Source organism: Mandrillus leucophaeus, unplaced genomic scaffold, assembly GCF_000951045.1.
Source record: "Mandrillus leucophaeus isolate KB7577 unplaced genomic scaffold, Mleu.le_1.0 Scaffold219, whole genome shotgun sequence".
Taxonomy (NCBI): Eukaryota; Metazoa; Chordata; class Mammalia; order Primates; family Cercopithecidae; genus Mandrillus; species Mandrillus leucophaeus.
Window position 1 is genome coordinate 334,171 of NW_012102243.1, and position 19,599 is coordinate 353,769.

The 19,599-nt window shown below is 58.6% G+C and overlaps 1 protein-coding gene across 2 annotated transcripts in view; it reads right to left on the reverse strand.

Annotated features, from left to right (window-relative positions):
• Positions 1-2,604: 2,604 nt before the first annotated feature.
• ADGRA1 (adhesion G protein-coupled receptor A1) overlaps positions 2,605-19,599 on the reverse strand; it is a 41,145-nt gene continuing 24,150 nt past the window's right edge. For both annotated transcript variants that reach the window (XM_011980827.1, XM_011980829.1), the window contains 2 exons: positions 4,845-4,943; positions 2,605-3,923 (listed from right to left, as the gene is read on the reverse strand). In XM_011980827.1, coding sequence (XP_011836217.1) covers positions 2,741-3,923; positions 4,845-4,943 — 1,282 coding nt within the window. In that variant the 3' untranslated portion in view covers positions 2,605-2,740. The remainder of the gene's footprint in view (positions 3,924-4,844; positions 4,944-19,599) is intronic.

The window sequence follows — 19,599 nt, forward strand, 5'->3', positions numbered from 1 at the left end:
CGACACGCAGGCACACAGGCACACACACCCGCACAGGCTGGCGTGCACACACCCTCCATCCCATCCGACACGCAGGCACACAGGCACACACACCCACACAGGCCACCGTGCACGCACCCTCCATCCCATCCAACACGCAGGCACATGGACACACACACCCGCACAGGCCAGCGTGCACGCACCCACCCTCCATCCCACCCGACACGCAGGCACATAGGCACACACACCCGCACAGGCCAGCGTGCACCCACACTTCATTGCATCTGACACGCATACACACGAGCATGCCCACACAGGTCGGCACGCACCCACGCTCCATCCCACCCGACACGCAGGCACACGGGCACACTCAAGGAAGGAAGTGGCACAAAAGTCAGATGCGAAACGTGGGTTTGGCTCTGGCTCCGTGGTCTGGTGGAAGCTGATGTTGAGCCAGGAGCCCTTTGGGGTGGTCGGGCTGTGGATGTTTATGCTCCAAAACGTTACGTGCAAATGGATATGGCCCAACACCGGTCCCAAGTGGACTCAGGAGGCTAAGTCAGTATCGAAACACACAGAGGTTTAATGTTTAATGTTGACTTTCTTTGGTTGAATGATGGGAGGCCTCTCTGCTCAGCCAGGAGCACTGAGGGCAGAAAGTTCATGAGGGGCTGGAGGGGCCAGGCAGAGCAGCCTCACCCCGGGATCCAGGACACAGAAGGGGGCCACACGCTCAGGTGTCCCTCTACCCCCATCTAGGGTGAGAAAAACACACGGGGATGTTATTAACCAGCCTCACAAAGAACCAACGATGCCAAGACTGTATTTTTGTGTGGACAGTTCTGCACCTACAGTGTGTACACAGCACAGCGTGGGGATTCGGGTTCACACCAGCTACGGAAGCAGGTGAAAAGGTGAGGCAGAGGCAGAGCTGCCTGGCAGTCATCCGGTGGCCCGTCTGGTTGACCTGTAAGGACACACGGGGTTTGCTGGGAGGAGCACACTGTGGGTTGCAGCGTCGCGGTCAAGTTTACCAACACCCCGGGAAGTGGGGCTCCTCATACTCGCATACTGAGTGCCTCCAGAGAGCCCTTCCACTGAGCAGGTGCCGGGAACACTCCCCAACACCCCTCTTTGCAGAGGTGCACGTTAGGGAGGCTCTGCGCCTGGTGAGACCTGCCGACCGGATAGCAGAGTGCACCCACGAGTCTGCTGACATTGACGTTTGCAGGGTGAAACACTCTCCAATGAAAACCCAGTGTGTGGGCGGCTGGAAAACACACCGCTACGTGTATGCACACATGTGCATGGCAGGTGCATGCGTGTGTTAACTATGTGTGCACACATGTATGTGTGTGACATGCACATGTGTGTGTGCATGTATGCAATATGCACGTTTGTGTGTGTATGTGACATGCACATTTGCGTGCATGTGTATGCATGTGATATGCACGTGTTTGTGTGTGCACATGTGTATGTGTGTGATATGCACGTGTTTGTGTGTGCGTGTGTCTGATATGCACGTGTTTGTGTGTGTGCATGTGTATGTGTGTGTGATATGCACGTTTGTGTGTGTGTGTGTGATATGCACGTGTGTGATATGCACATGTGTTTGTGTGTGTGCATGTGTATGTGTGTGATATGCACGTTTGTGTGTATGTATATGTGTGTGATATGCACATGTGTTTGTGTGCGTGTGTGTGTGTGGGTGAACATGTGTCACAGACAAGGAGGGACGGAGGGAAAACTGTGTACAGTTTCACACCCACGGCCCTCTGGACTCCCTTCCACCAAGGGACGGGCCACTTGCTTTCACAGAAGGCTTGTTGTCATCCACATCTGTCCTTTGAGTCAGGGCTTGGTGCCCAGATGTTCATGGAGATGAGAAAAAGGGAAAGGAATTTTGTCCATGAGAATGTCCCGTCTGCCAGCCCCTCTTCTTTTTGGAATAAACCTTGTTGCCAAGTGCCTATACTGGAGTGGAATCCAGTCCCAACGGTGGCTGGTTTTGGAAGTCGAATCTTCACTAACGGATGTCTGGGCATCTTCCCAAGGCTTGGGCCCCTGAGAGCACCCCACTGGCCCTCTGAAGCCGACAGCCATCCCCAAAGTCCGGAGCGCGGCTGCAGCCCGCAGCATCCGTGGTGCTCTCAGCCCTGCAGGGCTGGGGCTGTGACAAGGACAAGGTTGACAGGGGACACTGAGTGGGCAGAGGGGTGCAGGGGTCCCGTGAAGCTGCAGGGGTGGCTCAGACACACGACAGCAGTGGGTCCCAAGGGTTCTGCCCAGGGTGAGAATGCTGGGGACAGACCTGCCACCACCACCCCTGGAGCAGAACGCAAGACACACACATTGAACACTGGGAAAGGTCAGGGCAGCCCCCTGCTGCGATCTCGGCCCCGCCTGGCCACACCAGGGGAAGCCAGGACTCCGTGGACGGCATCTCGGGCAGGGCCACGCTGGGGTCTGGGTGGGTCCTTTGATGGAAGCCCCTGCTCTGCCTCTGGGGCGCCCCAGGACTGGAGGCCACAGGACAGAAACCAGATGACCTTGTGCAGGGAGGAGCACGTGGAACTGGGATAAAAGGAGTGGGCGTGGCCCAGAGCTTTTCCCCGCTGAGGTCTTTCACGAGGAAGGGGCAGGGGTGTGAACTGCTTCCGAAAGGTGGGGTCACTTTGGTGCCCCCAGTGACCTCATGTGGCAGATGGGCCCCCCGCTCTGCTCTGAAGCTCCTCCAGGAACACTGTGTCCCCTGCTCCGCCTACACCGTAGTTTCATTTTTCCAGGGTCCTGTTCGGATGTTGCCGGTCCCATCGGTGCCAAACGGCAGGTCTTCTAGCAAGTTACCCTTGGGCAGCCCGTTCTGGCTGGGGCCACCAAAGGGCAGGGACTGTGTCCTCCGCAGCATCTCCAGGTGACCAGGCCCAAGCGCTGCCTCCCTGCCCGGCCGCGTGGGGCAGCTGTAGAGGGCAGGGCTCCCATCGCTGCCCTCAGGCTGGCTGACCATGGGGAAGGGGTCACCCTGGGCACAGCAGGCCAGCGTGTGTGCCCCTGCCGGGCCATCCAGAGAGCTGGGGGGGCTGTCTGTGCGCGAGCTTTGGGGGCTGCCGTCCAGGCTGGACGGGATGTGGTAAGCGTACTCGGGCTCCTCTGCTGGGTGCCGGCTAAAGTAGGGCGGCTTAGTTCTGCCCTGAAGGCACCCGTGCAGGTGGGGGTCGTGCCCGAAGGCACCCTCCTCCTGCGCGTGCACGTGTGCCTCGTCCGCCATCAGTGGCTCGCCGTGCATCTTGGCGCAGCACGGGGTGGCTGGGGACAGACAACTGGCGTGGCCCTGTGCGGCCTGCAGGTTGGTCATCTTACAGGGTCCCGGTGGGTGCGCGAAGCCCCGTGGCTGGCCGAGGCCCGGCGAATGCAGGCAGGCGGCACGGCCCAGTGCGGCCCCGTTGGCATCGAGCGCGGAATGGGCATCCCTGCGGGGTGGGCAGCATGCCCACCAGCACTGCCACACGTCCTCGCGCTTGGCGCAGTGGTGGATGAGCACGAAGAGCCCCAGTGTCACGCAGAAGGCGCCGTACAGGCAGCTGAAGACCATGTCCAGGAAGTGGCCCTGGGACACCGCCAGCGCCCCGAAGGCCCACGTGGCCGTGAACAGGAACAGCGTGAAGGCGGCAGCGCGCAGCTGTGCCTGGAAGGAGTGCTCGTTCTGCAGCACCGAGGCGCCAGGGGCATCGCGTGCGGGTGGGGTGCCGGGCCGGATCCCACGGCTGCCCTCGGGCGTGGCCAGCCGCCGCTGCTCCTCGGGCTGTGCGCGCATCTCGTACCTGCGCCCTGGGTGGCGCCGCAGCTGCACGTAGGTGCCCAGGAAGTACACGCAGGTGACCAGGGCAATGACGGCGGCTGGGCCGTAGAAGGCGCCCAGGCTAGGCTCCCAGGCCATCCAGCAGCTGTGGGGAGACTCACGTCAGCATCAGCTGGGCCAGCACGGCCAGGACTCAGGACTCAGGACTCCTCCTGCAGAGCAAAGGGCCCCGCACCCGCCCGGACCAGCAAGTGGCTTTGCACAACTGCGGCTTGGGGGCCTTGGGCGCTTCTAGAGTCGCTGACAGTGTGGATGGGAACGAGGCCCTATTGGCCCTACCAGCTTGGGAGGTCGGGGAGCCAGGAAAGTGTCCCAGGTGTGGGCGGAGGTGGAGCTGGGCGGGGGGCCAGGTGCAGGGTGGGCCTGGGTGGGCAGGAGCAGGGACAGAGCCGGGTGGGTGGGGCCGGTGTGGGGTGGGTGGGGCCAGGAAGAGGCAGAGCTAGGTGGGCGGGGCTGAGCAGAGGGCAGCGCTGGATGGGTGGGGCCAGGCAGAGGGTGGAGCCGGGTGGGCATGGCCGGCGTGAGGTGGGCGGGGTCAGGTGGAGGTGGAGGTGGAGCCGGGTGGGCGGGGCCAGGCGGAGGGCAGGCGGGCGGGCCATCCTGGGGCCGCAGAAGGAACTGAGGGCCTGAATCAGGGGTTCCAGGCTGGCTCTGGGCACCGATGGCGGGACGGCTGGGTTCGTTCTACTCTATGGGGTTTCCCTTCTCAGCTGAGCTCCATGCTGCTGCCAAATCGCTATTTGTCCCCAGGCCCCTCCCATAGAAGGCTAACCAGGCCGGACTCATCCAGAGGCAAAGATCAGATTGGGGTCCCTGGGAGAGGAGGGGGCACTGCGCACTCCTCGGGGGCGCGAGCTGGGAGGGGCGCAGCTCTGGGCGAGCCCCAGGTCCAGGCCCAGGCCTTGCTGCTTCGTCCTGGTCTCCCCCACTGCAGGTGTCCGGGAGGGACCTCGGACAGAGCCCACCCGCTGCTCCCAGCTCCCAGCTCTGGGCACCCGGTACTCACTACGCCGCGTCCTCGTCCTCTGTCCCGTAATTCCTGATGTTCGTGGCAGCCGTGACCCCACAGATGATAAAGGGGACCCCTCCACTGACGAGGTAAAACCTGCCGGAGAGGAAGGCGCTGACCCCCTTGCAGACGCTGCCTGCATCTTCCGGGGACACGCTGTCCCTCCCCCACTCCGCGGGGCAAGGGAGAGCGGCGGACGCGGGCGGAGCAGGAGGGGACCAAGACTCCCGACCCCCGACCGCCGACCGAGCAGCCTGTGCCGGCCTCGCCTGGCCTCCCGCGGGCCTCTGCGCCGGGAGAGAGCCCTGGCCAGGTCCCGGAACAGGTGGGCCCCGGGAGAGCTCCGTTAGCTGCTGATTTCTCTGCAGCTGCAGGGAGCCCCTGGCTGCAGGCGGGACCGCTCCCCGGGGCGGCGTGGGGTCACACAGGGAGCTGCATGTCCCACTGAGTCTCCAGGTCATGGCCCCTCCCCACGGGTAGTGCGCGTGGCCAGTGACCCGTGGTGCCCCGTTTTAAACACTTTTAAAGCCCCGCTTAGCCTCAGGGGAAGAGATTCAGAGGGCGGAAGGCTCTGCTCCCTGTCAGACCCAGGAACCCTGCCTTGGAGGGGCAGTCTCATCCTGACAGGCACAGCCTAAGCCCAGGGCAGGGGCTGACCTTCCCCTCTGCAGGGCCTGGCAATCGTGCTGAGGGCACCCAGGGGTCCATGCATGATGCTGTGTGTCTCGGACCAGGTGCATTTGCTCACCGCCTCCAGTCCCTGGCCTGACCCTGGCTGCCGGCCCTATGGAGCATGCGTGACCTAGGGGCCGGCTCAGAGACCATCCCCCATGGGTGCTGTCTCCCCGGCTGCTGGGAACACCCAGGTCGGCCACGGACCCCTGCCCCACGTGTTCAGTGGGCTCCAAGGTGCAGGGGTGGGAGGGGTGGCCCTGGGTCTGGTAGTTCTCGGGGACCCCCTAGGAAACCTGTGCTTCCCAGACTCTATATCCCAAGATTTCCTTCAGAAATAAAGATGAAATAAAGACACTTTCTGATAAAAATAAAACTAAGAGCACTTGCCATGTATGGACCTGTATTTCAGGAAATGCTAGCTGAAATTATTCAGGGTGGAGGGGTAGTGGACCCTTCTGCAGGCACCGCACCTGTGGAAAACCCTAACCAGACCTGCACGGTAGGCCTTGGGCTGGGGGTCCATGCTGTGGACTTCATCAGAACAGCAGGGAGCCCCTGGGCTGCTTGGGGGAACTTGGACTGTCCGGAAGGAAGGAGGACACCAGAAACGCTGAGGGATAAATAGAAAAGCTTTGTCTCCCCCTTCTTAATTTCCTCCCTCTTGCAATGACTGTTTCAAGAAAGAACTTGAGCACCGCCTTGTGTAGGGTACGTGGGGATGGTGCTGTGCCCAGCATCTGTGGGAGGAAAGGTGGGAGGCAGGAAACAGTCCTATACAGTTGCAAGTTTTCTATAAATGTGTTATATGAAGAGAACAATTTTACTCTACATAGGATGTGGAAAGGTTGTGGATTTTAATCCCTTAGAGCAACCATACGAAACTAGGTAAAAACTCGGCTGGATGCGGTAGCTCACGCCTGTAACCCTAACACTTTGGGAGGCCAAGGTGGGTGGATCACGAGGTCAGGAGATTGAGACCATCCTGGCTAACACGGTGAAACCTCGTCTCTACTAAAAATGCAAAAAATTAGCTGGGCGTGGTGGCGGGTGACTGTACTCCCAGCTACTAGGGAGGCTGAGGCAGGAGAATGGCGTGAACCCGGGGGGCAGAGGTTGCCGTGAGCCGAGATCGCACCACTGCACTCCAGCCTGGGCGACAGAGTGAGACTCCGTCTCAAACAAACAAACAAAAAAACTAATAGATACATTAAAACGAAATTTTAAAAAATGTTAAAATAATCCAAAAGAAGGAAGTAAAGGAGAAATGGAAGAATTCCAAAGAGCAAAACAATCACTTAAAATGGTAAAAACAGAAAACAAAGAGTAAAATGTAGACTAAATCCAACCAAATCAAAATTCCAATTAATTTTAGCAAGCTAAAAGCTCCAATCCAAAGGCAGAGATGATCAGGATAGATAGTAAGCTCCTGGAACATGGTGACTAGAATAGAAGCACTGAATATAAGACACAAGTAGGTTGAAAGTAACTGGATGGAAAAAGCCATGCAATGCCAACTGTGAGATTAAGAGAGCTACAGTGGTTACACCGATGCCAGGCAAAGTCGATGATAAGACAGTGAGATAGAGGGGCCCATGGGATGCAGAAGTGTCCGGGATGGACCCACGGCACACAATTGTGGTGCAGGACGGACCCACGGCACACAGTTGTGGTGCAGGACGGACCCACGGCACACAGTTGTGGTGCAGGACGGACCCACGGCGCACAGTTGTGGTGCAGGACGGACCCACGGCGCACAGTTGTGGTGCAGGACGGACCCACGGCGCACAGTTGTGGTGCAGGACAGACCAGAGACAGTCCTTTGATTTTCTGAGAAGACATCCAACCACCCCAGTGGATGGGAAGCAGGAGAAACCTGCCCGACGCTGTCACCCAGTCAGTCTGGCGGTTTGTTCCTGCCGAGCGGGGCGGGGGCCCGGGAGAAATAAAGACCAGTGTCTCTCTGAAGGTGAAGACAGGGAGGAGTGAGCCGCACATGACTTTAGCAAAGAGTTGGCTGTGAAGCCCACAGGTGGCAAAACAGGACATGGAGTGGGAAAGCAGACCCAACTTCTTATAGAGGCCACGGGCACCCGGCTGGGACAGTCCCATCCAGAGCTTGTTCTAACAGGGCCTGGGCTCAGCTGTCCACACCCGGCCGGCCTGTGATGTCAGCACGGGCACCTCTGCTCTGCTCCCACAGTCAACGGTGGCACAGGAAGCCCCCCAGGGTCCTGCTGCTGCCAGGCACAGGGACCCCCTAGACCCCGCTCTGGACACACAGGAGGCCACTGTCTCCGAGCCAGCCCTCCACCCTCTGCAGGAGACGGAGCTACAGGTTCTGCCTTGAAGTCCCCTTTGGCATCCTCAGCAGGCACAGCTGTGACAGGGATGGCTCAGGGCGCGCTTTGTGCAGCAGGGCCAGCCCGCCACACTCCTCTGTGGCCCGTGGCCCCAGTTACCCACAAGGAGCCGGCAAGAAGGATTGCAGCAGTGGCCTCTGCGCGTCCAAGGCTGGATGATGGAGCAGCTGACGTGTCCCAGAGGCCCTGCCTGGGTCTGGCCAGACGATGCAGCACCGTGAGCTCCCCTGCCTTCCTGTGGCTGCAGGTCTTTTCCTGAGGACCCCAGTGTCCTGCAGCGGGCGTGGAGAAGCTGCTGGCAGCTGCTCAGAGGACACGCCGCCCGCTGCAGCCTGTGGGAGGGTCTGTCTGTGCCCGGCCGGCCGTCTCCAAGCTGCCTGCCCGGCCCTGCCTGCCAGGACCACCGGCTCCGGGCTCCGTCCCGGCGCGCAGCGCAGGTCGGCCGGCAGAGGGCGCTGGAGGCCGCCGCTTTTCTCGCCGCCGCCGCTGGGCAGTGACTGCCGTGGACTCGCAGGCGCGGGGCTGGGGCTGGGGCTGGGGCTGGGGCTGGGGCGGGGGGCTCTGCTGGGTCCAGCATCCACCAACCACCGCCCGACGTGGGCCGCTCACAACCGCCTCAGCCCACCTGTGTCCGGGGAGTGGTTCCTGCCCATCTGGCAGCTGGGAACACCCTCTCCTATGGCTCCGAGCCCCAGTCAGGGTGGGGGCCCAGCTTGTCCTCCTGCTCTGGGCGCTGACGCGTCTGTCACTCAAGCGTCGTATTCTGTTACCTAGAATCCCATCTAAACCCCAGGTGGACTCTGGGCGTCGAGGAATGTCCAGCCACCCCTCTGTGCCCAGGTCCCAGCATCGGGACAGTGGCTCGCCATGCCAGGCCACTCACTGGAACTTTTCCGGGTTACGTGATTTCCGGGGCTCAGGCCAACGCCTGCGTTAGATGAAGGTTTCTAGAAAGGGAGGGCGGATCTGAATCTCGATGAAATCCTAATGGCTTCCCCTTGGGAGCTGTGAACCTGACCCAGAGGTGTCCAGAGGAGCAAAGCGGGAGCTGACTTACGGCAGAGCACATTGCTCAGAGGCCGGGGAGGGTGGCCTGGCTGGGGAGAGTGCAGAGCTGGGGAGGGTGCAGAGCTGAGGAGGGTGGCCTGGATGGGGAGGATGCAGAGCTGGGGAGGGTGGCCTGGATGGGGAGGATGCAGAGCTGGGGAGGGTGCAGAGCCTGAGAGGGTGGCCTGGCCAGGGAGGGTGCAGAGCTGGGGAGGGTGGCCTGGCCGGGGACTGCAGAGCCCGGGACCAGCCCTAAGTGCACCGCCACGTGACCCAGGGCCAAGTGAGGGAGGAGTGACCATCAGTGCCGGGGCAGGTAGATGAGCGTTGCACAGGAGAACAGGAGCTCCGTCCTATGTCGACTGAATAACGCCCCCAGATATCCATGTTCTCTTCCCTGAAACCAGTGGTTTCACCTCACACGTCAAGAGGGACATTGCAGGTGCGGTTAAATGAGCGATGGTGAAGGGCGGAGACTGTCCTGGGTTGTTTGGCTGGACTGACAACATCACCGGGGTCCTCTTAAGAGGGAGGGCAGAGATCCCAGTGGAGAGAAGATGCAGGGCTGCTGGCTTTCAGGGTGGAGGAGGCCCCAAGCCCAGGAGTGATGGCGGCTGAGGCAGCCCCAGAAGGTGCCGGGGGAGGGAAGCAGCCCTGCCCACACCTCGATATCGGTCCAGCGGGGCCCATGTTGGACTTACGGCTCTCAACTGTCGGATGATCCCCCTGAGTTGCTTTATACACTGAGCTTGTGGTGCGGCCCCAGTGGTGCGTGAACCCTAGCCACTCACAGCTACAGGATGGACATGCTGCTGCTCACGGGGGTGACTGGGGAGCCTCGGGGAGGAGCCATGGTGCGGATGTGGCATGGGGATGGGTGTCTTAAACCATCCACAGAAGCACGTGCCCCGTCTGGGTGCTGCCGGCTCTGTGATCCCTCCTGACACACTCGCCCGCTGCTGATTGGAGCCGATGGTCAGAATCAACGCATGCTGGGACATGGGGAAACGGAGCAAGGATTCAGACCATGGGTGTGGTCCCGCCACGGCTCGGTTCCCGCCATGGCTGACACTTCACACCTCTCCCCAGGTGCAGTGGCACCATCAAAGCCCAAGCGAAAAGGTCCCGGACCCAGGTGCCACCCAGGACAGCCCCTCTGAGACCAACACTGCATCTCTGGGCTCAGGCGGGCGGCCCTGCCTCTGCCTCCATGCTGCACCTCTCCTTACACCACATGCATGCTCACATGTGCACACACATTTGCTTGCATGACACTTCCATGCATACATGCCCCCCCCACTGGAACACACATACCACATGCACACTGGCGCGCACACACACACACGCACACTGGCACACATCACACACACAAGCACACATACTCACGAATGCACACTCACATGTACACTGGCACACACGCACACATCACATGCACAGGCACACACATTCACATACAATGGCACACACACGCACATTCACACACACACAGGCACACACGCACAATGGCATACACCACATGCACAGGCACACGCACAGGCACATACCACATGCACAGGCACACACATGCACACACACTCATGCACACTGGCACACACCACATGCACAGGCACACACGTACACACATCGGCACACTGGCACACATGCACACTCACACACACACTCATGCACAGGCGCACACACGTGCACACTGGCACACACCATATGCACAGGCACACACGTACATACATGCACACATGCACACTAGCACACAGCACACGCACATGCACACACATTCACACTCACACACACACTGGCACACACCACGCACACACACACACACACACTGGCACACTCTACATGCATAGGCCCTCCACACGCACAGGCACTCACACACGCACAGGCACTCACACATGCACAGGTGCACCTGGGCTTTGCAGGTCCTGCGTTTTTCACAGGTGAAGGCTGTGGGAACCCAGCGTTGAGCGAGTCCATCAGGCCCATTTTTCCAGCAGCATGTGTTCATTTGATGTCTCTGTGTCATATTTTGGTAATTCTCTAAATATTTCACATTTTACCGCCATTACTATGTCTGTCATGGTGAGCTGTGATCAGTCATCTTGGAGGCTTCCGTGGTAGCTGTCTTGGGGCACCACAAACCACGCCCGTATGAGACGGTGAACTTAGTGGGTGAATGTCCTGTGTGATCTGGTTGCTCCACGGGTTGGCTGTTCCCCATCTCCCTCCTATTCCCTGAGTCACAAAAATATTGAAATTAGGCCAATTAATAACCCTACAATGGCCTCTAAGTGTTCAGATGAAAGGAACAGTTGGACGTCTCTTGCTTTATTTATAAAGCTAGAAATCATTACGTTAGTGAAGAAGGCATGTCGAAACAGAGATAGGCCAAAAGCTCGGCCTCTTGTGACAAACAGCCACGTTGTGAATGCAAAGGAAAAGTATTGAAGAAAATTGCCTCCAGCAAACACATGAATGATAAGAAAGTCAAACAACCTCATGGCTGATGTGGAGCAAGTTTTAATGGTCTGGATGGAAGATCAAACCAGACACAACATTCCCTCAAGCCAAAGCCTCATCTAGAGCAAGACCCTAACTCTCTTTAACCCTCTGACGGCCGAGAGAGGTGCAGCAGGAAAAACGCTCCAAGTTAGCAGAGGTTGGTTCATGAAGTTTAAGGACAGAAACCATCTTCATAACATAAAAGTGCAGGGTGAAACAGTAAGTGTTGATGGAGAAGCTGTAGCAAGTTCTCCAGAAGATCTGGCCAGGATAGCGATGAGGGAGGTTGCACTAAACAAGAGTGATTTTTCTTTTTTTGAGACAGGGTCTTGCTCTGTCACCCAGGCTGGAGTGCAGTGGCGTGATCTCGGCTCACTGCAAGCTCCACCTCCCAGGTTCAAGTGATTCTCTTGCCTCAGCCTCCCCGGGAGCTGGGATTACAGGTGCCCACCACCACGCCTGGCTAATTTTTTGTGTTTTTTTTTTTTTTTGTCCAGACTGGGCTTTGCTGTCTTGGCCAGGTTCGTCTCGAACTCCTGACCTCAGGTGATCTGCCTGCCTCGGCCTCCCAAAGTGCTGGGATTACAGGCATGAGCCACAGCGCTTAGCCTAAACAAGAGATCTGCAACGCAGATGAAGCAGCCTTCTACTGGAAGAGATGCCTTCTAGGACTCTCACAGCTAGAGAGGAGACCGTGCCTGGCTTCCAAGCTTCCAAGCACAGGCAGACGCTCTTGCTAGGGGCTAACGCGGCCGGGGACTTTGAGTTGAAGCCGATCCTCATTCACCATTCTGAAAATCCCGGGGCCGTTAAGAATGATGCTCAATGTACTCTGCCTGTGCTCTGTAAGAGGACGACAAAGCCTGGTGTCAGCACATCTGTTCACAGCACGGTTTGCTGAATATTTAAAGCCCACTGTTGAGACCTATTGCTCAAAAAGATTCTTTGCAAAATATTGCTGCTAGTTGACACTGCTCCTGGCCACCCAAGAATTAGAAGTGCAGCCTGAAGATGGCACTGCATTGCTACAGTCTCGTGGTGAAACGTAACCAAAGAGGAGCTGCGTCTTATGAATGAGCAAAGAAAGAGGTTTCTTGGGATCAATCTGCTCCTGGTGAAGATGCTGTGGACGCTACTGAAATGACAACAAAGGATTGAGAATATTTCATACACTATGTTGACAAAGCCGTGGCAGAGTTTGAGAGGATGACTCCAGTTTTGAAAGGAGTTCTACTGTGGGTAAAATGCATCAGACAGCACTTCGTGCTACAGAGAACTCTTTTGTGAAAGGAAAAATCAATGTGGCAAACATCATTGTTGTCTTATTTTAAGAAACTGCCACAGCCACTCCAGCCTTCAGCCGCCACCACCCTGGTCAGCCCCAGGGGTCCACATCGAGGCGGGACCCTCTGCCCGCAGGGAGATGACGACTTGCGGAAGTCACTAGCATTTTTTTTTAGCAATAAAGAACCAGCGGCTGTATGGTCTGCGAAGGCCTCAGGTCATGGTCATGGCCTCCTCTGCCACACCCGCCTCAGTTTACGCTTAGCTGAAGTTTCACTGGTGCTGTGACTTGAGCTGTGCTCCATGTGCGGCGTTTCGTGGGTGTGTGTGCAAGTGTGATGTGAGTGTGTGAGTGCATGAGTGTGTGTGCACGTGTGCAATGCAAGAGTGTATGTGTGTAGTGAGTGTGCATGCATGCAAGTGCCTAAGTGTGCACGTGTGCAGTGTGTGTGTATGTGTGTAGTGAGTGTGAGTGCATGCAAGTGTCTAAGTGTGCATGTGTGCAGTGCAAGTGTGTGTACGTGTGTGGTATGAGTGCATGTAAGTGCCTGAATGTGCACGTGTGCAGTGCAAGAGTGTATGTGTGTGATGTGAGTGCATGAGTGCAGGAGTGTGTGTGCACGTGTGCAATGCAAGAGTGTATGTGTGTGGTGAGTGTGAGTGCATGCAAGTGCCTAAGTGTGCATGTGTGCAGTGCAAGTGTGTGTACGTGTGTGGTGAGTATGAGTGCATGTAAGTGCCTGAATGTGCACGTGTGCAATGCAAGAGTGTATGTGTGTGGTGAGTGTGAGTGCATGTAAGTGCCTAAGTGTGCATGTGTGCAGTGCAAGTGTGTGTGTTTGTGTGGTGAGTGTGAGTGCATGCAAGTGCCTAAATGTGCACGTGTGCAGTGTGTGTGTATGTGTGTGGTGAGTGTGAGTGCATGTAAGTGCCTGAATGTGCACATGTGCAGTGCAAGAGTGTATGCGTGTGATGTGAGTGCGTGTAAGTGCCTGAGTGTGCACACGTGCAGTGCAAGTGTGTATGTGTGGTGTGAGTGCATGGAAGTGCCAGAGTGTGCATGTGTGCAGTGCAAGTGTGTGTATGTGTGTGGTGAATGTGAATGCGTGTAAGTGCCTGAGTATGCACGTGTTCAGTGTGTGTGTGTGATGTGAGTGCGTGTACGTGCCTGAGTGTGCACATGTGCAGTGCAAGTGTGTGTATATGTGTGGTGAGTATGAGTGCATGTAAGTGCCTGAGTGTGCATGTGTGCAGTGCAAGTGTGTGTATGTGTGTGGTGAATGTGAGTGCATGTAAGTGCCTGAGTATGCATGTGTTCAGTGTGTGTGTATGTGGTGTGAGTGTGAGTGCGTGTAAGTGCCTGGGTGTGCACATGTGCAGTGCAAGTGTGTGTATGTGTGTGTGGTGTGTGTGTGAGTGCATGTGATGTAACTGCATGAGTGTATGTGCACATGTATGCAATGCATGTGTGTGGTGTGTGAGTGCATGTGTGTGTGATGTGTGTGCACACTGAAGAGATGGTACAGGTTCAGTTCCAAACACTGCAATAAAGTGAATCATACACAGTTTTTGGTTTCCCAGTGCACATGATATGGTTTGGCTCTGTGTCCTCACCCAAATCTCATCTCAGACTGTGATCCCGTAATCCCCATGTGTTGAGGGCAGGACCTGGTGGGAGGTGGTTGGATCAGGAGGTGGCTTCCCTCATGTTGTTCTCATGATATTGAGTGAATTCTCACGAGACTGAAGGTTTTATAGGAGTCTCTTCCCCCTTTGCTCTTCCCTTCTCTCTCCTGTCTCCTTGTGAAGAAGGTGCTGCTTCTCCTTCCCCTTCCACCATGACTGTAAGTTTCCTGAGGCCTCCCAGCCATGTGGAACTGTGAGTCAATTAAACTTCTTTCCTTTATAAATTACCCACTCTTGGGTACTTCTTTATAGCAGTGTGACAGTGGACTAATACAACACATAAAAGTTGTATTGACACTGTACTGTAGCTGACTAAGTGCGATAGCAATTATGCCTAAAGAAACAACGTACATACCTTAACTTAAAAATCCTGTGGGCACTGTTACCTGAGGCCTCCGTGGACCATACAGCCGCTGGTCCTCAAGGGGTTTTGCTCTCTAATGAAAAGGGAGTTTGGGAAATGAGGCAGGAAGAGGCTGGTGGGGCCGCAGTTCCTGGAGACGGTGAGACCAGAGAATCATCTGGAAGCTGGTGCCAGTGCTGACTGGGGGCAGTGGTGTCAGCCTGGGGACATGTCCAGCTCCCCACAGGGCTCACCTGGCTGGCCTGATCAGCTGGTTCATTCCCTCCCAGGCTCCACCGTCAAACACAGCTTTGCCAGTCAACTGGCCACAGCCCTACCTGCTGTCCCAGACAGGACAGGAGGACGACCAGCGTGTGGGCAAAGGGACAGGTGGGGATGATTGCTGCCTGGCCACTGGTTGGAGCTGGCAACTAGGGTGACAGGGGAGCTGGGCCTGGCAGGGACTCCTCCCAGGATCCCAGAATGAAGTCACCAGATTGCAAGTGGCCTTGCAGCCAGTCTCGTGTCTCTAAGTCACTGCTGGCTGCCCGTTATTTCAACTACTGAGGCCACGTGTGCAGAACCCAGAAATACATGGGACTCAGCTGAGGTTAGGGACACAGTCGATCCCCTTCTCCAGGCCCATTCCAGATGCTGAGCTGACCCTTGCCAATCTCCTCTCGACTGTCCATGGCCTGAGCTCCAGGGGTAAGACCAGGGAGCACCAGCCCTGAGCAGGTGCCTGGGCTAGTGAGGGCCTGATCCTGGGGCCTCCCAGCCCAGGCAATCTCTCGGGCCGTGCCCTGGCTGCGTTCACAGTGCACGGGACCTCCCAGGGGGCAGGTCTGGTGTGGCCACACTGAGCGCTTGGCCTCTGTGGGGCTCCAGGCTGGATGCACCGTCAGTTGGCTGCTCCGTGGGTGTTTGCTGGGCACCCTGGGCACTCACTCAGGCCAGGCTTTGGGCAGGTGCCTGCTCTGTGCGCACAGTTCTCGGGTCTTGGACCCAGGCAGTGGGCAGGGGTGGACACTGGGTGCTGCCTCTGTGCCTTGGACTGTGTCCCTCTGTCCACTCGCAGGAGGGCGGCCAGCAGTCCTCACTCTGGACCAGATAGCATGTGACTCTCAGCTCCTGCCGGGCACTGACCCCTCACTTGGGGCGCTCTGACACTGGCGTCCGGCTGGCTCATACCTTCCCCTTCCCCCTTCTGACTGTGCCTCCACGAGAGCACCTGCGACTGAGCCCTGGACCCCACTACAGAGAGCATGACCGACCGAGGCCACCTTCCACAAGCTGCTCCAGTGACTGGATGGGGACAGTGATGGTGAAAAGCATCCCCACCACCCTCTACCCTCCCCGTCCTCTGTCCCGAACCAGGGGTCAGACCTGCATCTGTCTGCTGACACTATCCTGGCATTCCTCATTCGCCTTGGGTTCCCAGAGGAGCCTCTGCTCCAGGGGCCTGCCCACCCCTGGCCTGACTCGGAACTGACCAGAGGGTGGGGTCTGATGGGCAGGAGAGGATGCAGGAAAGAAACAGGCGTGGCCAACAGGAAGGAAGCCTGGGGTTCCATCGGCGGTGTCCCCACCACAGAGAAAGGGGGCCCTCCTTAGGCTGCCCCGTATTTCTGGTTGGGTGTCGGAGGCTCTTCATCGTGAGAGGGCTGAGGGCTGCCACAGCGGAGGAAGAGGACGCCTGTGGGGGGTTGGGTGTGCTGGGGGGCGGCTGGGGGCGGCCTTGGGTGTGGTCTGGGTGGGAGGAGGGTTTGGGCAGGGCCAGGGGACGCCCACCAGACAGGGACTGAGGGAGCTGGAGTGGCCGTGGTGGCCCTGAAGGGACCGGGTGTGGCAGCAGGGGGGCGGGGGGCACTGACAAAGCCTGGACCATGTAGGAGCTGAGAGCTTTGGGATCCCCCAAAGGCCGAGGGACTGTGCAAGGTGACAGCTGGGCTTCTAGGAGCATTTTCACCACATTTCATTACTGTGTCTTTCACCCAATTCACACTTGTCCAGCATGGCCTTGCGCTGGGCAGCGGCCCAGGGTAGGGCGGCAGGGGGCCTGGGCTCCACCAGGAGTGCCCCTGCAGAGCGGCATGGGTGGGCCAGGCATGCATCTAGCCCTGGGCTTGACCTGGAGCCCATGGAAGGTGAGGAGGGGAGGGGAGGAGTCGAGGGAGGGAGAGGGGAAAGTGGAGGGAAAGGAGGGAGGGAAAGGGGGAGGGGTGAGAGGGAGGGATAAGGTAGGGAGAGGGTCTTGCTGGGTGGATGCTGGAGCAGAGCGCCAGCTCTCCCCTGGGGCAGGGTCTCTGGAAGGCAGGGAGGGGTTGGGGGCTGTAGTACACCAGGACCTGGCAGTGGTGTCTCGGGGCTGGGTCTGATGTGTGGCCCTGGCAGCTCAGAGGATGAGGGGACATGGCCATCTTGAGGACAGTGAGGGCTGGAGACTTGCAGCCCACGTGTCCAGGGTCCCAGCAGTGGGTGGTTCGAGGGGCCCGGGAGGGATGACAGCGCCATGAGCCGGTCCTTGGCTGTGCTGAGTCCTCACAGTGCCCGTGGGGTCCTGGGCTCCTTCCCGGGGAGCCACCTGTGATTATTCATTTCCCCCCGTCTTCAAGGAGGCGGCTGACCAGCGCTGCACACCCTTCTGCCAAGCATGGGCCAGGCCTGGGGGCCACCCTTCTCAGGGTACCCCCGATCCACCATGTCCTTTGGGGTCAGGCCTCTAGGCTGAGTCCAGCTGTGGCCTCATGAGGACCGTTCTTTGGCCAGATCCAGAGCCCGGCTTTCACGGGCACAGAGGCCTTGTCGGTTTCCCTTTACTCTGGGGTTGCCTCCTCCCTGTGCCTGCCCGTGCCTGCTGCTGACCACTGGGCAGAGCCTGTGTGCCATTGCCCTGCCGGAGATGATGTGGAGGACCCCAGCCTGTGCCAGCCCCGCCCAGGGGAAGGCTGAGGGGTGAGGAGGGCTCAGGAGCTGGGGGTGGACTCGGGACAGCCCCACTTAGGCGATGGGTGAGGCCCAGGTGCATGTTGAAGTTTGACCACTGAGCCCTTCCAGAACCCCTCGATTAAGCCCCCCAGGCTCCTAGCCGCCTCTCCACGGGAAGCGTGTCCCCAGGACAGCAGTGCTGCCCCACCAGCCAGTCACACTCATGGAGGTTGTGGCCCCTGGGGGCCTTCGATGCACCGAGGTCATTTGTCACAGGAAAGACGGTGGATTCCAGGTGTGGACCTGAGGCTGGCGCTGCCCAGGAGCAGAAGGAGCCAAGGAAATCGCATGTGCAGACGCGGCCTCGGGGAGCGGGCAGTGCAGGGGCGGGTAGCAGATACCTCAGGAGACAGCCCTGGCACCCTCACCTCCCCGGGACACAGGACCCCTCTGTGAGATCGTGGTCCCTGGCCCGGTTAGCATTCTGAGTTAACTGTGACTTCTGAATTCAGAGAAATCAGGTTGAGAATTCCTGCTAGGATCCAAGAGCTATTTACGTCCATTTGTCTAAGTATCTCCGGAAAGTCACAGGCGAGCCTCGGAAGTGCATCCTGGGCTCCTCTGCATTCGATCACCGCTGAGGATGGATGGAGGAGGACGCCGTGGGCACCAGGAGGAAGGCAGGTTGGCAAGACAGCAGTCAGGTGGAGAAGGACAGCTCCACTGTCCCAGGCACCAGCCGTGCCCTGCAGATGGCACCACGATGCCCAGCTCCAGACACGAGCCGAGGATGCTTCATGACTGACAAGATGCTTTGAACGCCATAGCACTGTCGCTATGTCCACTCGTAGTGGGTACCCACGGATGGGTCTGCAGGATCACTTGTGCTGTGAAGAGCACCTGTGTTCCAGGATGTCAGGCCACGTGTGGCCTCGAGGGGCCACCACTGGACCCAGGCATCAGTGGCGGTGTGTCCTGCTCTGCCCTCGAAGCTCCAGTGTCCTCTGCTCCTGCTCAGGGGAGCTAAGCGGCTGGCACTGGGCTTGGTGCTACTCCTGGGGGTGGAGAAGGGGTTGTGCCACGTGGCCCCTCCTCCCATCCTCAACCAACACTGCTGTCAGCAGACAACAGGACCAGCGGGAGGGGGAGGTACTCATGGTGTCTACAGAGTCAGGGGACCGCCAGAGTGTGAGATGCCAGGTCCTGGTGGCCCGGCCAGCACTCTGGGCGAGCCTCCGTGCCTCTGGGGCCTCAGTTTCCCCATCTGTAAAGCTCAGGGCTGGACTAGAGGGTCAGCTGGAAGTCCTGAGCCCTTCCTGGCCTGACGTCCAAGCGTCCACAGGGAGATGCGAAAGGGAGGGAGGGCTGCTTCGCAGAGACCTCAGAGCTGCTCCCTCCAGGGCTTTCCCGGCACAAAGTTCCCTCGGCTGCCTCCCACCCACCCCCATCCTTGCCCTCTCCGTGCGTGTGAACCCACAATCTTAGAAGTGGCAGGCGCCAGGTTGCTCACTGGCCTGTGACCTCTGCCCGCCCTTAGGCAGCTCATCCTGAGGACTGGCCTCGGGCACACATTCCAGATGGAACAGGAGGGAGTGGACGCTTCCCACTGGCCATTCCCAGGGCCCCAGAGCCCGAGGGCCTCAGCCCTGTGGGGTCCAAGCCAGGCCCAGTGCGTGGCCACGGTCAGGTCCCAAGCCCAAAGCAGTCTCCAGAGTTTGCCCTGTGGCCTAGAGGGGGTTCCTGGTGGAGAGTCCCAGGAAAGCACTCATCCATGGCGTGGGGACGAGTGTCCCTCTGTGCCTGGCCAGCACCGGGGAGGCTGCGAGGCGGGTAAAGGTGGGAGCAGGCATCCTCAGCAAGCCGGGCTGTGACACAGAATCCAAGTGTCTTGGTGCCAGTGGAATTCCAACACAGCCCACAGACCTCAAATAAC